This window comes from Lynx rufus, unplaced genomic scaffold, assembly GCF_022079265.1.
Source record: "Lynx rufus isolate CCGP_SWC_20201006 ecotype Redwood Valley unplaced genomic scaffold, mLynRuf1.p SCAF_12, whole genome shotgun sequence".
In the NCBI taxonomy this organism is placed as follows: Eukaryota; Metazoa; Chordata; class Mammalia; order Carnivora; family Felidae; genus Lynx; species Lynx rufus.
Window position 1 is genome coordinate 42,910,041 of NW_025814826.1, and position 21,844 is coordinate 42,931,884.

The window sequence follows — 21,844 nt, forward strand, 5'->3', positions numbered from 1 at the left end:
GGGAATTATCTGACAAAAATATTCCTATGGCATAGTCCATATTTCTTGGGTAGTAATGTTATCTCATCAACATAATCATCTAAGTAAAAGAGAGATTTTAAAGGCACTAGACTCTTACCACATATAACTAAAAGATGAAGTTATTCAAAACATTCTAAAGACATGAAAAATTTGTCAGCAGAATGCTTTACAGGCCACTATGTACAGGCAGTTTTCCCCAACCAACTTTTCTAGAATTTTGATGGCACTTGGATGTCATATAATTAATTCTTGTGGTGTTTAAGAGATTTTGTGTAGTTATGTATTGTGATATCTGGATGGTCTGAAGAAGTGTTTCCCTGTTCAAATGCCGATCCTCAGGCAGTGGTAAATTCTGTCTTAATACACACATTTTCCACTTGGAGGAAACCACAGCCTAATGAATCAGAGAGAGGAAGTTACCTGATTTCTACTTGCCATCCAGTAATTATGCCCGTATTTACAGATTCCTATAAGATAAATCAAACTCATTTCCTAAAATTCAGCAGGATACTTGCTTCATATGGCCTAGAACTTTACTGCTAGCCTTATGAAAAATCAGAGCAACCCCTGCAAGCAAGCAAAATATTTTTCCCTTTGAACTTATATTTGGCAGACTTATGAACTGGGGTCAGAGATCGTGTCCTGTACCCAATTTAACTGAATCCTCTCATAAACATGTTCAATACTTCAAAGGGCTTTTTTTCTTCCCTAGAAGTCCTGAGACATAAGGTTATAAGGCCCTTGAAGGACCCACCAGAAGAATTCTGCCCCCACTATTGACCGGGAGATTCTATCCACCTAAAATTGTCCTAGAGGAAAGATCGGTCCTGTGATGGAGGGAGTCTTTCAAGTGAAGTTGATCATCCATATGATCATATCAAAGTGAACGAAAAACCTAGGGAGACCCAGGCTTGCCAAGTAAAGCCAGCAGCACATAAAGTGTCAGGCAGTTGTTCTCAAAAAGGACCTAAAACTTACATTTTCTAGAGCAACTGATGATGGCACTGAACTCAAATGAAAGAAGGTATTCTCGCAAACTTAGGATGTTCATGGACAGCCTTGCTACCCTATTCACAGCAATGTTGTTTCAACTGCTTTAAAAATCACGCTTTATTAGGGGCAAAAACATGTTATTTGTTAAAGCATTTTTTTCCTTTGTGTACTCCCAGGAATATGTCCCATAATCACAACTTCCGAACATCTGAAAATTGTATTCCTAATGTTCCCCTGAGCTTAACTAAACTTTCAACAGTCTTCTTCCAGACTAGAGAGACCTAGCCTACCTTTTTAAAGAGCATTTACTTTAGAAAACTTGGAATTGTAAATCCTTTCTCTGCACTTTGAGAAGTAAATTTTCTACACCCCAAGAATGTGTTTTTTCAAGGACCTGGGAGCCATCCCTCTGAAGCATAATCATCAAAGGAATTAGCACTCTGATCTCTCAGTTTCTGTGGGTGGGTAAGAGCTCAATATCAGCATCAATTAGCAAACACAGATGACCTATTCATACTGACTAATCTCCCATCTACAGTTCTTCAGTAACTTTCCTCTAGTTTTCTCAGCTCACAAAAACCACTCTATTTTTTATTTCACCAGTTGAGTTTGATTCCTGTTCCCTATTGTAATAGTATTGACTCCTATTTCAATAGTATTGGTCCCTATTGCAGTAGGGGCCAATAGTCTTGAAGAAAGTCTTCCCTGTTTAACTGGTCTGACATAATTTTTCTCTTATACCAGTAGACACGTGATCTGGACTTATAAGTCCAGGAATCCAATTACTGGCAGAACAAAAGTGAGACTATCTTCTTACTAGTTTTTAAGAATGCCAAAGTAAAGTAACTAATACATACCCAGATACTCACTTGTGGGGAATAAGTTTAGCAATTCCCTGAGCTTGCACCAATGGGTAAACAAGGTTTAGGATGAAAGCATCCAAGATTAGGTAAACAGGGTGAAAGCACCCCCAACATAGTACCAAAGCAGAAAGCTACTTTCACAGGAGGGAAGTACCAGAATAGGTAAACAGGTAAACAGGGCTATAGATGGCAGCAGAGTGAAATTGCCCTGAGCAGAGTTAATTAGCAAAAAAAAGGTGCCTTGTTGAGCCTGAGGTAGCATGATCTGTCTTCCCCTAGGCAAACTAGATAGACAGATGGCTTGCCTCCTGCCTGCCATAAACAACCATCTGACCAGCACCCAAGCACCTAGATTTTGTTTTGTGTTGACCCAAACCCCTAACACTGCATATCTTCGAAACCCCCTTTCTCTCACACACACAAGTTAATGTTCACAGTTTCATTGTCTCTTTGTTCACACCCATCATGTTTGTAAGCCTTCTGATCCTAATAAAAATGGAGCAAGGACCCGTACTCTGGGCTCTTGTCTCCTCCGGGACATTAGGCTCTCTCACACATTTAATTCTGCATCCGCTCTCTTGCTGGACAAGAGAGAACTCCAGATTCAAAGTTGGCAACACTCACTCCCTAAATTTGACACAAAACCAGTTTTGTTAACTGGTTTGAATGGAAAGAGCTTGCAGAATGACAAGCATCTAATTAGATGACAGACTGAAATCTGCCATTTACAAATGAAGACTGCAGAAGCTAGGTCTAATGCCACTTAGATTAACTTCGAAATATAAGTTCTCTCCAGTCCAAGTATGGATAAGCAAAAGTGATTGTCTATTATCAATGGAGATTTACTGTTATAATAATATAACTATTGATTTTGACCCATGCAAAACATGGCCGACAGACTGGCTTTGTCCTCAAGACTTATGATAATTAGAACCATGTATTATTAAACACTAGAAGTATAATATGTACCCTTCAAAGGGGCCTCATACTAATATTAGATAATGGTTCTGGGTATCTTTGTGTTTCCATCTTGGAAAAATTATTTGGAAAGATGGAATTATTACTGCAGGGCCTGGATTATCTTGTAAATGTAATTCTTCCTATGTGATTGATGGAAACTTAGGAGAAATTTACTGGGCTCTCAAGAAAAAACTCAGAAAACTAGGTTCAGGCTCCAGGGTGAGGCTACTCTTAGTAAGATTTCATAAGCTACTATAAAATAATATAATAAACAGTTAGTCATTTGAATATATAACCAATATAGATATCACAGCAATTTGTGAAACTAGTGTTTGGTGAAAGAGAATTTTTTGTTATTTATTTATTTTAATGTTTATTTTTGAGAGAGACAGAGACAGAGACAGAGACAGAGACAGAGTGCGAACAGGGGAGGGGCAAGGAGAGAGAGGGAGACACAGAATCTGAAGCAGGCTCCAGGCTCTGAGCTGTCAGCACAGAGACGGATCCAGGGCTCAAACCCACGAACTGTGAGATCATGACCTGAGCCAAAGTTGGACGCTCAACCGACTGAGCCACTCAGCTGCCCCTAGAGAATATTTGATCATTGCTAATCAAGAATCTGCTTTACCCATTCACCATTTCTACAACTTATTTAAAGGTTATTCCTCTAAGGCTAATATTGTACTGTAATTTTAAATTCATCCTATTGTATTCCTAGTAACTGCTTTGCTTTGTATTTTACTGTGGGCTTGCTGTATATTTAGAGGACTGCAAACTGCCCAGAGGAAAAGTGGAAACAGCAATAGAGATAATTATAAAATTGTAGTTTTATTATAAAGTAGTCACAAAAAAGAAAAATTATAAGCACAAATACAAATAAAACATTTTTGAATGGTCTGTGGTTCCAAAAGGGAAAGAAAACTTTCCTCCTTTCCATTTCTTTTTATCATTTCCTTTAGAAAACTTAAAATTATAAATGCTTGCTTTCTCTCTTTCTTTTAGATGTGAATGTTTTAAAAGCTAAACATACCGCTTCTGGTTTTGTCCAAGGATGTCTTGCATGGAGGCCTTGGAGTCATTTCTTTGCAATGTGACCATGAAAAAAGATGGCATCCTTTTACACTCCTTCCATGAGCGAGAGTTAAAGCCATGGTACTTGGCTCCAGGATGTCACTTACAGCTTATCATGAGGATAAAACGTTTATTTTGTTTTACTTTTGATAAGGATAATTAACACGTATGTAATGGATTGCACCTGCTTACACAAATGAGTGAGATTGTTTCTCTCTTTTTTCAATCTCTTTAGCAGATTGCCTACAATGTGGGTCACAGTCTGGTTTAATCCGTACTCAATATTAAAACTAATTCAGTCTTTTTTACATATAGTGAAAAGGATTCTTTGTTGGTAGGTGATTTTATTTTTAATTCTATTTTTTAACACTGGGTATCTCCCTTGAAACTATGCGCTTTGCATGCTGCCCCAATGGCAGGTTCCTCCCAACATCCCTGCAAGCAGTGTAGTTTAGACTCAAACTGTAGGATTCATCCACTTTGGGCGACTTTCTGTTCAACTCCCATCACTGACAATCAAGGGTGCTTTTTTTGCCATGCAGGAAGGAGTCTTAGATCATTCTCAAATGAGTATTCAAATGGTTTTAGTATATTTTTAATACATTTTTATTGGGGCTCCTGGGTGGCTTGGTCAGTTAAGCATCCACCTCTTGATTTTGGCTCAGGTCATGATCTCACATTGTGTGAGTTCGAGCCCCTCAGTGGGTTCCTGGCTGACACTGCGAAAGTGTGGAGCCTGCTTAGGACTCTGTCTCTCTCTCTCTGGCACTCTCTCTCTCTCTCTCTCTCTCTCTCTCTCTCTCTCTGTTTCTATCTCTCCCCTATGCCTACTCTCTCTCCCCCCAAAAAATAAATAAATAAACTTAAAAAAATACATCTTTATGAACCTGTTATCTATAAATTTAAAAAAAGAAACTTCTTCAATACATGTTGATTAACAGGCTGAATAACCCCAGTGTTCATAATACATTCTAATCTTCCTGGTTTGCCCCTTCATGCTAGGATAAAAGAGCAAAAGCTCTAAATAAAGTGCACTCAGAAATCTTTCTCAAGTACTCAAATACAATCTGGAAAACAAAATTCTATTAGGCTCAATGCCTGATTTTCTTTATAATCACTCTAGGAATATGGGTGTATCCACTAGAGATAACAGCTTCAGTCCTATATTCCAACATATTTTTGTATCATGAAACATTTGTCTTTTATGGAAACATTTAATATTAAATCTTCTAATATAGCACTATCAAGAGTGATTTACATGTTCATTTTGTGAACCTGAAATTCACTAAGCATGATGATGGCTGCAAAACATTAGATTAAAATAAAACAACAACAACCTTGAAACCTTGAAATATCACCACTGGGTGACATCAGAAAGTGGGGTTGCCTCTCATCTATTAGGATGGTTATTATCAAAAAGACGAGAAGTGACACATGTTGGTGAGGATGTGGAGAAAAAGAAACCCTTGTATGTCACTGGTGGGAAGGTAAACTGGTACAGTCACTATGAAACAGTGTGAAGGTTCTTCAAGGAATTAAAAATAGAACTACCATACTATCCAGCAATCCCACTACCGGGTATATATTCAAAGGAAATGAACTCAGTATTTCAAAGAGATCTCTGGACTCCCATGTTCACTGCAGCCTTATTTGTAACAGTCAAGATGTGGAAACAACCTAAGCGTCTGCTAGCAGATGAATGGATCAAGAAAATGTTAAATTATACTATACAGTGGAATATTATATGATATCATACAGTGGAATATTATTCAATCTTCAAAAAGAAGGAAATCCTGTCATTTGCACTGACATGAATGAAACTGGAGGGGGTTATGCTTAGTGAAAAAAGCCAGACAGAGAAAGACAAATACTGTATAATGTCACTCACATGTGAAATCTTATTTGAAAAAAGGCAAATCCATAAAAACAGAGTACAAAAATGGTTGCCAGGTGTTGGGAGTTGGGGAAATAAACAGAGGTTGGTAAAAGGGTATGAATTTTCAGCTCCAAGTTAAATAATCGTGACTATGTTTAATAACACTGTATTGCTGTCTCATATAATTGAAATCTGCTAAGAGCATAGAACTTAAATGTTCTTACACACACACACACACACACAAAAGAAAAGAAAAAAGAAAAGAAAAGAAAAGAAAAGAAAAGAAGAAAGGAAAAGAAAAGAAAAAGAAATAAATAAAAGAAAAAAGGAAAAAGAAAAATATGTGAGGTGGTGATGAAGGATTGACTAACTCAATGAGGAAAAACCCTTTCACAATGTATACATTTATCAAATCATCATGGCATATACTTTAAATACTTAACGCTTTGTCAGTTATATCTCAATAAAACTGGGAAAAATAAAAAAGTAAAAAAAGGTAAATCAACATACTAGAAAGATAACAAAAATAATATAGTGCTTTAAAAATAATAATGCAAAAGTACTAACAATGACAGGACTACATAAATGGTAGCTCACTTAGGCAACTTGATAGTCAGTAATTGTGGCATTTATTTCATTTATGATTAGTGTTCAGAAATGCTAATTATTGGCTAATTCAAAAGCATAAGGTGTATGAACAGGTCCGTCGCAGTTCTTATTACATATACAAAAAGATTTCTGTATCGACACTTGTTTTAGGAAAGAGAATGGAAGATCAAGGCCTCAGCACGTACATCTTAGGACTGAACTTTGTACACCACACTTAATTTATATATTGAGCAGTCTAGCAAGGCGTAGTGTTTGTCATAGTTACTGTTTGTGGGAGGAAATCTAGCTTATTTAGATACCCTTCCTATATTTTGTTGCAATATATTTTTCACAACCACTTTTGAAATGTCTACCATAGTAAAAATATTCCTGATTAGGAGAAAAACAATAACTAAAAAACTTTATTTATTTTAGATAATTCAATCTATTCAGAAATAAATACACAGAGAACAAACCAAAGCAAACAGTAGTAAACTGACTTGTCCTTTAGTAAAATCATCAGGGTTTTCATAATAGAAAGCTGTAGCAGGGCGCCTGGGTGGCTCAGTCGGTTGAGCGTCCGACTTTGGCTCAGGTCATGATCTCAAGGTCCGTGAGTTCCAGCCCCATATCAGGCTCTGTGCTGACAGCTTGGAGCCTGTCACCTGCTTCAGATTCTGTGTCTCCCTCACTCTCTGCCCCTCCCCCGCTCATGCTCTGTCTCTGCTCTGTCTCTCAAAAATCAATAAACATCAAAAAAATTAAAAAAAAAAGAAAGCTGTAGCTATGCTCACAGTGAAGAAATAATGAAGAACTATAAAAAGTAAGGTATCTCTATATTTAATAAGTTGTTGCTAGAAGTCAAAATGTCACAGAGGCTATTTTCATACTTTGGCCTAAGGTAATTCTCAAGTCCAAGGGCACGTATTTACTGTGGCCCAAGAGTAAGTCATCTTAATGAGTATACACCAAGTCTTGTCCACAGGATGAAATAATTGCTGCCGTCAGTTTGACTGCTTTTCCTGGATGTGGTATCAATGAGTGTTGCTGAAATCCCCAGTGCTAGAGACTGAATGTGCCCCATCCTGTCCCATCTCATATGTTGAAAACTAATCCCCAAGTATAAGGGTATTTGTAGGTAGAGACTTTGAAAGGAAATTATCTCATGAGGGATGAGCCCTCATCCGTGAATTTCTGCCCCTATAAAAGAGGCCCTAGAGAAATCCCTACCTCCTTCTGCCATGTGCAGACACAGTGAAATGATGGCCATCTGTGAATCAGAAAGTGAATCCTCACCAGACACTGAATCTCCTGGCAATGTTGGACTTCCAACTTTCAGAACCGTGAGAAATAAATCTCTGTTGTCGATAAAGCATCCAGTCCGTGGTATATTTGTGACAGCATCCTGAGTGAAATAAGGCATCCAGATAGCCTGCACAGCGTTCTACAGATCTGCAAAGATATCCTTTCTGCTCACGTGTCTCAGTAAGTATCTTGGTACAGAGTACTTTTGCCTCTCCCATTATATTTCATGCAATACCCAGCAGTGTTAACACGAGGCTGTGTGAGGTATTTTGGGAAACCTTAGATGAGTAAAAGATAGTTGCTACTCTCAAGGAACTTAAAGTGATGGTGAGCACGTGTATGAGTAAGTGTGTGCGTGTGTGTGTGGTGGGGGGTGGAGGAGGGTAAGGAGAGGTGCAAAGCAGAGTAAAGAGTAATAAGAAGAGATTTTTTTTTTCTTTTTGTTGAATAACTCTACCGTAAGGGGTGAAGAATTTTTCTGACTGGTCAATTTTCTAAGCTCTTTTTATTTATACTGTGGTCATCAATCTCTTAAAAATATTACCTTGGTGCTATATTTAGGATATTCCCTTCTTTCATCAGCCCATGGTGTTTATTGGTATTTAGATTTTTTTTTTTTCATTATTAACAGAGGGAAGTACAAAAGCAAATTTGGGAAGGGACAATTCCCTGGATGTAGAAGAGTTTGCTCAAGGCAAATATCATGTGTAGTCTCATACTAAGAGTGGAGCCTACATTTTAACAGAGTGAATGGCTGAGTAGTTAAAAAAGAAAAAAAAAACCTTGGGCAAAGTAGCTTGTCAAAACATACGAACCAGTGAACTGAGAGGAATAACAATAACCCATAAGCATAGCAAAACAGAGCTATCTTTTCCAGAGAGCTAATATAAATATCACTTACTAAAATATTAAGTTAATAAAATATTCATTTTAAAATTAGGTCAACACAAAAGTGTGTGTGCGTGTATGTACTCAAAAAAAGTTCCTAGGGAAGACTATTGCTAATCTACACCAACGTATATCTAAGAAGCAAATTTTACATTGTACATTGATTTTTTTAGGAGAACCCAGAACTTCAAAGTAAGGGAATTAAGCACATTTTGATATCTAAAACAGCAGTTTTCACCTTAAGATGTTGGTTCAAATACAATGTCATCCATTCACGATCAGTGCATTCTCATACAAGTTCAAGGGCTATCTCAGGGATAGAAGACATTTTTTTCTCATCTTTCACTTTGCAAGTCTTTACAGTGTCACCGTGAATCCAATAATGAAATAGCAAAGCATGTGAGAGAAAAGGTCAGAAAAAGAAAGAGAATCACGTGCTTGATCAAATGCCTAACCATCTTCGTTTGGTGCTACACAGATGAAAAGGGTGGACAAATAATCAGCATCCCTTCCTTCTTTGTGCAGATGAAATGAGGGCTGGAGGTGAATTCAATGCCAGTAACTGCCTTGTCATCACTGTTAGTTCTCTTACATCTATTACATCCATTTTCACTATCAGGTGAATTTACACTAAGTGTGAAAAAGCATATGGAAAACAATCTGAAGAAAGTTAAACTCATTTTAACAGCCTTTAAAAGATAATACCATGATTGTTCAAATCCATTACCTGAATTTTTATCAGCCGGCTAAATTCATATTCTGATCTCTTTTGACTCTTGTCACTATACCACTATGAAGTTGCCAGGAATAAAAAATGCTATTTCAAAATGGGGGATAAAGAATGCTCTCCAAGTAATTCCATTGGAGAGGAAATTAATAAGAGATAGACAACTCTACAAATGGACAATAGACTATGGGGCAGCAAATGACAGAAGCAACAAATCTCTGAATTGTGAATTTAAGTCTGTGACTTAAATTGGCATTATTTCAGGAATTTGCATCTGATAAAACTATATGGAGAATTCAGTGTCACATATGAAGTCCAACTACAATGCATTCTCCATTACTTAATAATTTCGTTGCTGATAACTTCATCATGGGTATTTCTTTGGAGTCAGTCTCAAGGTAAAGAGATGTAGCACACTAACATTATTTTTAAGTTACTGTACTGCAAAAACTATATGCTTTGTACTTTGGAGAAAGAAATTACAAGAATTATTTTTTAAAAATTTCTTAATTAGTTCCCTTTTTTAGAAGATAATTTTAACTATTGAACATATGTTGTGACTGTTGAATACACACACACACACACATATACATACACACATTTGTGTGTATGTGGAATAGAATATGACAATTGACTTAACTTTTTAGAACTTACGTATTAAGAAAAGGAGAAACAAAAACACCACATATTTCCAATGCTTAATTTAATCCTATGACCTAAACAGAATAGGTTGGAATGTTCCATATCTGGTTAAACATTTACCAAAGTGATGCGGCCTGTGTTTATTAAATTAATCAGAACTTACAAAATGAATATAAGCTGAATTCATCTTTTTATAAAATACTTTCAAATATTATGATATTGCATAGTTTTCTGTTAGATGCAAGCATTTTCCATGTTTTTTTTTACTATGTTTTTTGACTTTTAGCTACTGAATCTTTTAAAATAAATTTATTTAAGTAAGTAATTTTGGTGCCAAAAATTACTTACTAGCATATGGATCAAACTTAAAAATCAAAAAGGAGTTAAGAGATGAATAAACAGATTGCTAAATAAGATGTCTAGATGGAGACTAGTTTTCACTCTTAGAAGAGCAATATTTAAAATAAATTCTTGGTGCACTTGGGTTGATTAAGCATCAGATTCTTGATTTGGGCTCAAATCATAATCTCACAGTTCATGAGTTCAAGTTCTATATCAAGCCCCACATTGTCGGGCCCCACGTTAGATTGGGCCCCACATGGGGTTCCTTTCTGTAGCCTGCTTGGGATTTGCTCTCTGTCCCTTCCCCACCTTCTCTTTCTCTCTCTCTCAAAAATAAATAACATTTAAAAAATAAAACAAACCAGTTTCTTTAAATAAATTCTTAACAATTTACCATGCCACATGTGTAATGCTACTTTTAAATGTGAACAAGACAGCCTCTTTCCTGATCCCTTCCCCACGGAGGGTCGTCTTCTGAGCTTTCCTTAACTATCACCCAGGGATGTGTCTGCCTGGTACCTGCATCCCTCCCCCATTTCTCCTTCCAGATCCTAGACCAGTTGCCAGCCCATGGTGTCATTAGAACAGAAATTGGAAGTAAGTCTTTCAAACTTCTAGAGTAATTTCAAAGAGTAATTTTGTGTGGTGAATTTTGCCATAGAAAATAATGGGATTGTACTTATATGTGTTTTTATTTCATTTTTCGAGAAATTTATTTTTCTTTCACTTTGCAAAAGTATCAGTTCAAGATGGATAAGAATAAAAACAAATCTTCTGTCTTACAGTTTGTTTGACAAGTACTGTTCTACAACTCACTGGCACCTGGTACCCGGATTTCCCGCTACCTGTACTTGCATGGGCCTTTTTCCCAGGTATGTTATTCCCAGGGCCAGATTACAGGACCCATATGTGCATCCCTTGGCATAGTGGGCAGTGTTTTCAGGCAGGTGTGGGTAGTTTGCATGTTTAGGCTGAGGAGTCCACATGCATGGTGAAGGATGGAGCTGACGTTGGTCAGAGTCAGTGGCAGCTACTGGCTGGGGCTAGGACCGTAATTGCCCATGACTTCATGTCCCAGCAAGGAAAATCACACAATTCCAAAGTGTATTTATCAAGGTAGGAGGATGGAATATATTGTATTTAAGGCAAGTAGCTTGATTTATACCTTTTAATATTTAGACATTTGATATGTGAGTTTGCAATTGCATTCTTACTCTGGGCCCTGCAAATGCCCAAATGGGTGGTCCTAAAGTTGGGAAAGCTAATTTCCTTGAGAAATATGCTTCAGGTTCACTCAAATTTATATCAGCTTCTCTGGTGGATACAAATCCAGTAAGTTCTATGATTATAGAGTCTTAGAGTTCAAAGGAGCTTCTGATCTAATTCCAACTCTGACAGGAATGTGAGAAGAGGAAACAGTGTAACCTTTTCTTCTTTTTCCTACTAGCAGCAGAAGGAAACTTATCTTAGTCTGTAACATACAGCTAACTGCATTGGACTCTTTACTTGAATTATAAAGGCACTTCCCTTCCGCACATTTGTCCTCTACAGGGTTTTTTGTTGTCCAGCTAATTTTGGGATTGCCTTCTTCCAAAATCCAATTCTAAGCCTTTTTTTTTCCCACTTAATTATCCCATGCTTCATATTTCATCTGATATTTGATTCATTCAATACAGGACTTTTAAAATTCATTTTAAAATAGCTCCACCCCTGTCTTCCAATGTAAAAGGAAATAAGGACATCATGCACCCTTGACAGGGAGAATTTTGAAACGGACAGCAAAACCACTAACAATTTTAGGTTTTTTTTTTTCTTTTTTGAGGCAACTGAGGTCAAATCAGAGTGGGTTCAAATTTCTCTAAAAAGTAGGTTTGCAGAAAATTAAGGAATTAAGGAGTGTGGCAGAGGCAGCAGTGGAGTATATGAAGGTAGGAGAAGCATGTTCACATGGAGGGGTCAGGAAACAAAGGTGTAACCCTCTCTCCTTCCACCACCTAGAATAGGGTTCTGGATTTATACAGAAGTTCTTTTGATTAAGGAGGAGTTAATGTGTATTTATTTAATGTTCATTTATTTTTGAGAGAGCCAGAGACAGAATGAGAGCAGGGGAAGGGCAGACAGAGAGGGAGACCCAGACCCTGAAGCAGTCTGCAGGCTCTGAGTTGTCAGCACAAAGCCTGACATGGAGCTCGAACTCACGAACTGCAAGATCATGACTTGAGACAAGTTGGTCGCTTAACTGACTGAGCCACCCAGGCGCCCCAAGAAGAGTTCTTTTTTTTTTTTTTAAGATAATGTATGACTATATTTAAAATAAGAGTTGTGTGTGTGGTTTTTTTTTTTTTTCCTCTCGGTATGTAAACATGTACAGTAAAGTTATTGCCCTATTTCTTTTGAGTTTTGTAAAAACATTAGATATATATCATTACAAAAAGATCTGCATCTTAATAATGTGTGTCTGTGCGCGCGCGGGCGCATTCACACACGTTAGTCTCGCAGTCTTAGGGTTACTTAAACATGATGCATTTTTTTTTCTTTCTCTCTCCTAGCTCTCCGTCATTGGGGACCAATTTAGCTTTATTGATTGAACAGTCTAAAAGGTAATGCTCACAGAATGAAGCTTTAATTTTTATTCCCACTGGAGATGAAATACTCAGTGTGAACTTTGATTTGATGGTGTAGGGAAATCCATTGGGTTGGTAAAGCCTGAACTGAAAATCAACAGTTATGAAAGGAATTCTGAGAGAAAGTGTACCCTAAGATTTTGAGGTTCACAGAAGAGAAAACATGCTCCCCCAGCTCCAACATTTTTCATGCCACTATCAGAGGTAGATTATTATAATGAAAAGCCTAAGGATTGGGCAATAAGTAAGTTCGTAACGTTTCCTTTGTTTCAATATATGATCATTATTTTAGCCCAGATTAAGAACCATATTTGGTCTATTTTACCTATTTCAACTCTGAGAGTGGTTTATTGCTAACTACTTCAAGTGTTAAACCACTGTAAAACTCTAAACTTAAATCTCAATGGCTAGGTATGTTTTTATGGCTAATAAGAACAGCATACATCAGTCTTCAGTACCAGTATCAGAGTCCTCTGGGATCCATTTTATACTTATTTTTCAATTCATTTTTAAGTTCAGTAGTGGCAAGGATATTTTCCAAAATAAGGTCTAATCAACTACTTCTGCAATTTTACTATAAGCCTCCATTTCTTACAGGTCACTGTCTGGCAATGAATTCTAAAAAAAAAAAAAAAAAAAATTGGTTTCAATCAGGTACCTTAAACCTCACTCAAGAAGAACTAATAAAAATACTATACATAGGTTGATTATAATAACCAAGTTACTATGCTTCTTCTGTCGTTAGCAGTGGTAGGGACCAAAAAAGGGTAAAATTTAATAAGGACCTGATAGGCAAAGTCAACAATGAAATGTTGAGTACTTACACTTGGAGCACTGTCCTGGGGTCTCCAACTTCGCCCCCATCACCAATTGTCAGGGTATCATAGCCAATCTCCAGATCGAATTCTTCAAAATTTATCTGTATAACCTAGAAATAAACAGAAACAAATCTTTCAAAAATGTTGCACTATTTAATAAAAACAGAAAGCAATGACAAAAGGACATTTAAAATGCGTATTAGACTTACTATATGTATCCATAAAAAATTATTATCATGGCAGTTAATCATGTTAGACTCTTCCTAAAGTTTAGTCATTACAATTTCCATGATTTTTATTTGCTGTATTGTACCTTCTGTAATAATTTTTCAATGGAATGGCATGGCTTCTGTTTATAGAACATTCTTATTTGAAGCATGATTAATGCAAATCTACTTTGAGAAGGCTTTATAAAAAGTACATGTAGGTGGAGAGTGGTTTTCCATACATTTGCATATATTTTTATAAAGCTAACATGAAAAAACACAGAGTGTGCTATTTCCATTAAATAGTAAAGCTTAAAAAATGTTAGAGCTAAATTTGAATCTAGATCACCAGATTTAAAGGTATCAGATTTATTTTTGTGTATCCTTTGGTAACAGAATCCCTCAAATACATTACGACATTCTAACAAAACTGGGAGCAAATTATACCACAACAAGTAATTTAGTTGTTACTTTTTACTAAAATATACTCATGCATTCATACATTGTTTACACATCTATACAAAAATTCGTGTTTAATAAAATTGCAATTCTTAAATCAGGAACCTAATATAATATTAAATAATAACAATTAAGAATAAGTGCAGGAAGAAATTACTTAAATACCGTCCTATATACAATCATGCCTTGAGGAAGAAATAATTAATAATAAAATATTATTCATTACCAGATTAAAAAGATGAATGCCCAAGGTTACCAATTTTACTAAAGAATAAATGAAAAAGACATCTCTCTAATAATTTTCATAACTATTTGTTACTTTGGTATCCTAAAAGGAAATTCTAAAAAACGAGAGATTTTATATTGTTTTTTTAAACTTTATAACAAAAAGTTTTTTGATTATGCCTATCTCTTGATTTTTTAAATGATTTTATATTAGCATTGACTAAAGCAATTGTTTTGTTCAAATCTAGAATATATAAAAACATTGAATTATACATTTTACATGGCTGTAGTTAAAAAAAAAATATGTTTCCCTGAGTGCTTCCTGCTGTCCACTGAGTTACATATGAATATTCTCAATTAATAATTGCCTGTCAAGAGAGATTTAGGTTGCTTTTCATTTTTTTTGCTATTATAAGCAGACATGGTTATGAACACTATTAAACAATTTCTGGTTCAAAATCTATTTCTAGGTTATATGCTTAGAAGTGTAATTTCTGGATAATAACAAAGCAAAAATTCAATTTCATAATACTGTACCATAAGGTTTTTCAAAATTATTTTACCAATTTAAATGCTCACAATTCATGTACATTAAAGTTACATTATTTCTATCAATCTAGAGAATTTAAAAGTGATCTTTTGTGTTTTATTCATTAGTAATTAAATTGTATACATTTTTATATATTTATCATTTATGTTTCCTTTTCTGTGACATGACTCTTTGTATTTTGGCTATTTTCACTTGAACTGCTTGTTATTGATTGCGGTAATTCCTTATGTCAGTGATTCCTAACATGTTTCCTTTATAGCACATGTAGAAAAGAACAATATTTAAGACACACTGAAGTGAGCATATGAGGATAAGAAGAAATTACTAATTTACTACAGTAGGAATTTTAATCTCTTATTTTATAAGTAGTATTTTTGCATTCCCCATGATCCAATGTCACAAAGATGTTTTCTTCAAATCTTTATTTTGGGGAAACTAACTTCTATAAAAAGTATGAAGTAGGTACATATGCAATAATAATAGAAAACCAGCACAGCATTACCTTCATTTTTTAACTCCAAAATGAAAAACAGTTGTCTTAATAATTTTAATTGAATAAATAGACCTCTTTTCCCCAGTGATCTGCATGGCAGACTCTGACATATATCAAGAGTCTACATATGAGGGTGTTGGTTTGGGAGCTCCAGATTCTATTCTTTCAGTCAGTTTGCATGTCCCGGAAGCAACATAAATTGGCTTAACTGTTTTTACTATACAATAAGACTCTATCTTATGAGTCACATACTCCATTTTTCTATACACATTTTGAAAACATCTTTTGTTATTTTGTATATAAAAATATACAAAACATTTGTTGTTTGTATATAGAAATACTTTTCTTCACTGAGCTCATATTTAGGCAACTTGATAAGACTTTATTACTTTTCCCTGTTGTTTATTACTTGTAAATTATTTTTTTGTTTTGTATATAACAAGCATGTCTTCTGTAAGCAACAATTTTGATTCTTGTTTATTCTTTGTTTCTTTTATCTGAACTGCCTTCAATCTCTGGTACAATGTCGGATAGAATAGGCTATAGTTGGTCTCATTAAAATGTACCTCATCTGAAAGGGCGCGCTTCTAATGTTTCACCATTAAGAATATTATTGAGGTAAATATACTTTGTGAAGGCAAGGAGGTTTTATTCTCTGATTTTACTTTCTAGTTGAGTATCAAAATTTTACTGATATCATCAAATAAAGTGACATGTACACTTTCATTTCTATTATGGAAGAGCTTCTCTAAGTTTGAAAATAATTGACTTTTAGAATGTTGAGTAGAACTATCCTATACACAAATCTAAGCCTCTTTGGGGGGAATAGTAGTTAACCTTTTGCTGATGGCCTAATTATTTTTTGGTTTTAGAATTATTCAGGCTTTCAGGGTTTTTCTTTTTTTTTGTTTCCACCTTGAGTCAATTTAACTAAGTTTAATTTTTCCCAGAAACATTTCAATACTGAGAAAATTTTCAAATTCACTTTCCTATGGTTATTTACTTTCTGTCTATGCTAAGCCCGTACTTTTGTCCTGTTCTATTTCTAATACTATTTAAATGTGTTTTCTCTATTTTTGTTTATTATTTTTTATTATGATAATATATATAAAAGAAAATTTGTGCTTTTAACCATTTTTTTAAGAGTACATTTTGGTGACATTATGTTCATAATGTTGTGCAACCATTACCACCGTCTGTTTCCAAAGGTTTTTTATCACACCAATTTTCAACCATTTTCCCTTTTCCCCAGCCCCTGTCAACTTCTGACATACTTTCTGTCTCTACAAATTTGCCCATTAGAAGTATTTTTTGTAAGTAGCATTACACAATATTTGTCTTTCTGTATCTGGTTTATTTCACTTAGCATAAGGTCTTGGACATTCATCCATATTGTAGCAAATTTGTTTCTTTCTTATAGCTGAATAATATTCTATCATATGTAAATAGTTTTTCTTTTTTTTTTTTTTTTTGACCATTACTCTGTTCACTGACACTTGGGATATGTCTATCTTTTGCTAATTGTGAATTAGTGAATTCACTGATGCTATGAAGATTGGTACACGAGTAAATATTGAATCTTTGTTTTCAATTATTTGGGGTATATCCTTAGGAGTGGAATTCTGGGTCATATATTAATTCTATGTTTAGTTTTTTTGAGAATCTGCCAAACTGTTTCTCAGTCGCACATTTTAAATTCCCACCAGCACACACACAAGAGTTCCAATTTTTCCACGTTCTCACTAGTTGTTAATTTTTCTTTTGATTATAGTCATCCCAGTAGGTGTGAAGCAGCATGTACTTGTGGCTTGGTTGCATTTATCTAATAATTAATGATGTTCAACATCTTTTCACGTATTTATTGGCCATTTGTATATCTTCTTTGGGGAACTGGCTATTCAAGTTTTTTACCCATTTTAATTAGGTTGTTTTATTGTTGCTGAGTTGTAAAACCTCTTTATACATTCTCAACATTAGTTTCTTAACAGTTATAATTTAAAAATAATTTCTCCCATTGTGTGCATGCCTTTTCACTTTTATGATAGTGTTCTTTGATGCCCAAAAGTTTTTAATGTAACAAAATACAATTTATCTTTTGTTGTTTTGTTGATTATGCTTTTAGCGTCAAATTTAAGGAAACATTGTCAAATCTATTTGGCAAATTTTCCTGTCTGTTTCCTTCTAGGAATTTTATAGTTTAAGTCTTTAAACAGAGGTCTTTGATCTATTTTGAGTTAATTTTCTATATAGTCCAAGTAAAGATCCAATTTCATTATTTTATATGTGGCTATTCAATGTTTCCAGCACCATTTGTTGAAGCAATAATTCTTTCCTCATTGAATGGTCTTGGTACCTATGTCAAATTAATTGATCATAGATGTGAGGACTTATTTCTGAGTTCTTTAGCTTTTATTTATCTGGGAATATCTTGATTTCACCTTCAATCTTCAAGGACAGTTTTGACAGCTATAAAATTCCTGCTTGACCTCTCTGTTCTTTCACCCTGTGAATATGTCATCCTACTGCTTTCTGAATTACATGTCTTTTTCTTATTAAAAATCACCTGTTAATATATTTAGTATTTCTTGCACATGATCAGTGACTTCTTTCCTAATGCTTTTAAGATTTTCTGTGTCTATACCTTTCAGCAATTTGATTATGATGTGTCCAGCTATGGAACTCTTGGAGTTTATCTTGGAGTTTGTTGAGCTTCTTGGTTGTGTTGATTTATGTATTTCTCAAATTTGGGGAAATTTTGACCATTATTTCTTGAAATATTCCTTGTGTACCTTTCTCTATCTTCTCCTTTTAGGCCTTTTTTAATATATTTGTTGGCCTACTTGTTCATATCCTACAGGTTTCTTATGTCCTTTCATTTTGTTTTCATTCTTTTTTAATTATTTTCCTTTTATTCTTCAGACTTGGTAATTTCAATTGTCTTATCTTCAAGTTTACTAACTCTGTCTTCTACCTAATCAAATCTGCTATTGAACTTCTAGTCTTTTATTTCAGTTATTTTATTGTAAAGTCTCAATATTTCTATTTGAATTCTTTTTATAATGTCTATCTCCTTATTGATATTCTCATTTTATTCATATATCATTTTGTGGTTCCCTTTAATTCTTTGTCCATGCTCTTTGAGCAGAATTAATGTAGTTATTATAAATCTTTGTTTAATAAGTTCAGTGATGGAACTTCTTTAGGGACAGTTCCTGTCAATTTATTTTGTTCCTTTGAGTGGTCATACTTTCCTGCTTGTTTGTATGCTTTGTGATTATTCTGTTGTTGCTGAAAACTGGATATTTGAGTATTATAATGCAGTAATTTTGGAAATCAGTTTCTCTCTCTTCTCCAGGGTTTGCTGTTCTTGATTGTTGAAAGCTTAACTTGTATTCATAAATATTTTGCCTGGAAGTTTTTAAATACAGGTGCCTTAAAAATAATAATTTTAGTATGTTTGGGCTGTTTTAACAAAATACCATATGCTGGATAGCTTATAAACAACAGAAATTTATTTATCACAGTTCTTGATGCTGGAAGTCTATGATCAAGATGTTGGCAGATTCAGCATCTGGTGAGACTAAGCTTCCTCATACATGGAAAAAAATATTTTTTTCTTCTGTAACCTGGTAAGACAGAAGGTCTGAGGAACGATGAGGTATCTTTTATTATAACAGCACCGATCCCTTCATGATGGCTCCATCCTGCAGACCTAAGCACTTCCCAAAGCCCCACCCACCTCCTAATATCATCATATTGGGCATTAAAATTTCAACACATGAATTTTGATGGGACACAAATTTTCAGACCATAGCAACTCCTCCTCCAGTCTTTGAGGATGGGCTCAGTGCTGGAACATCCCTTTAGTACTTAGCCAGACCATTTACAGTTCTGCCTTAACCTTCACTTGCTGCTTAACACTGAGTTGATAGATCAGCCGGTGGTGAAAGCTTAGGGTCTTTTCTGAACATATGCCTTATCCTGCACGTGCACGTAACTTCCTAAATTCTGCCATATACTGGAGGGCTTTCAAATGCCCTCATTTCCCAAAAATACTTCTGTTTGTTATTTCTAGTGACTCATTCATAGTAGCTTGCTTCTTCTACGTATTTAGTTATATTTAATAGTAAAACCATATTTATTTGAGTTTAAGCTTTGAGAATCCTGAGGCCCTAAATTGGGTATAATTTTATTCATTTTATGCTAATTGGATCCAAGAGTTACTACCAGGCTGGTGCCATTTTTACATCCTCTGAGGGTTTTAACTAACTGCTAAATTTCAAGTTTAGGTTATTTACCTATTGATCCTATTGATCCAAGGAGACTAGTCCCCGGCCTTAGTCTTCTCATTCCAGAGATATATTGCATTCTGCTCCAAAGAAAACCAAGCTTTCTTACCATTTCATCTCCTATTTTTATTCCAGCTCATGTTCTTTTCATTATGCCATTATGTGTGTTTGTATTTTTATATGCGTATTTATATGTATTTGTATGGTATCTATGTGTGTGTGTGTGTGTGTGTGTGTGTGTGTGTGTATATATATATATACACACTTTCTTTTGTAAACCAGAAATGCACTGAAAAATGCATTCCTTGTTTTTTCAGTAGGAGGACCTCTCAGAGTACTTCATCTGTCATCCTATCAAAATAAGAAATCCCATGATCCACTTTACCCCAAACCATTTCACAACATATTTCAAATTAGGAAATGCCCCCTTTTTATGGCTTTAAAAGCCTAATTGGCTACTAGAGACAAATTAGGTATCTAATAAATGACTGATTGTTTGATTGCTAATTATATGCCAAACCCCTGATAGTCATTATTGTATAATCATGTGCTAAAGGATTTGGACACCCATTTAATGGCAGATTTTACTTTGCCTAAATTGTAACTGAGATTCATGGATGTATATATGTAACAATGAGAATCCTACTTCATTTTAAATTAAGTGATGAACTAATTACTAACTAGTCCATATACTTTCAGATAAGCACTTAACCACTGAGCTGTCACTTGAAATTTTAGACACTTGAAATTCCTGAAGAGTTTCAATGACACTCAATCACTGGGAAGCTGGAATAGTCTGATTGAATTTGTAAAACACATTCATTTGAATTCGATTCATGTAGACTTAGTTTAAATATTAAAGGATAGTCCTTTAGTAGTAAAATCTATACATTAAAAAAATAAAAACTAATTTTGCCTCAACTAGAGACATTAATATAAATAAGACATTATAGTAAAACTCAAAAATAATACATTGAAATATTTCCAAAAGAAAAAAAAATAGAAGGTATAAAAATAATATGAAAACAACAACAACAACAACAACAACAACAAACTCTGTTTACATCAGAATGTAATAAGTCCCATCAGAAGTCTGAAGTAATATATTCTTTTTTTTTTGGATTCTCCTTTACTATGGAGTTGACCAAACAGCCATTTTTTATCCCTTTATTTTTAATGAGGAAATGAAATGAAAAGTTAATAAAAAAATCAACAAATACTCATCAATGCAACATGAATGTATTCTGTACATGTTTAGTTGGTAGTAGGGCTGAAACATTTAGTAGGGAAATTAAAAGAATACCATGTATATTTGTAGAAAGAAATGTCATACATTTGCCTCTCTTATTTGTTCCTAATTATTTGTGGGTGGGAAGAGAAAGTTGCATTTAACTAATGGGACTGCTGAAAAAAAAAAGGTGTGATAGTAAAATATGCCCCTAAAACATAGAAATGATCATAATTGTCTTGATTTCTTTTAACCAAATAAATCACTCTCTTGACTTCCATTTGTAATGATTCCAAATGGCTTACAAAGTGCTGCCTATTGAGAGTTATGTTGAAAACATTTAAGCTACTCATGTAGTTGATTAAGAATAATCTCATGCATTTTAACATTGCTTTCCAAAAGTGAGAACTCTGTAAACAGCATTAAATATTAAACCCCTAGTAGATCCATTTCCTATAAGGCTTAATACATGGGTTTTCATAAAGTACTTTGACAGAAATGGTATATAACTTATGTCTCATAATTTTTATTCTCTGTATCATTCATAGAGATTTAAAACCATAACTTCTATATTATTGCATCTCATGAAGTCATGTGGAATTCTCACTAAATTATAAACTTTATATCTGTTACCTATGAAATTAAAAAAAAAGAGCAAATATTTATATGGTGGGAG

General features: G+C 34.6%; 1 protein-coding gene across 2 annotated transcripts in view; it reads right to left on the reverse strand.

The window, feature by feature from the left end:
• Positions 1–21,844, reverse strand: part of CSMD3 (CUB and Sushi multiple domains 3) — a 1,257,946-nt gene that overhangs the window by 581,242 nt on the left and 654,860 nt on the right. For both annotated transcript variants that reach the window (XM_047073797.1, XM_047073796.1), the window contains one exon: positions 13,725–13,828. In XM_047073797.1, the coding sequence (XP_046929753.1) occupies positions 13,725–13,828 (104 nt within the window). The remainder of the gene's footprint in view (positions 1–13,724; positions 13,829–21,844) is intronic.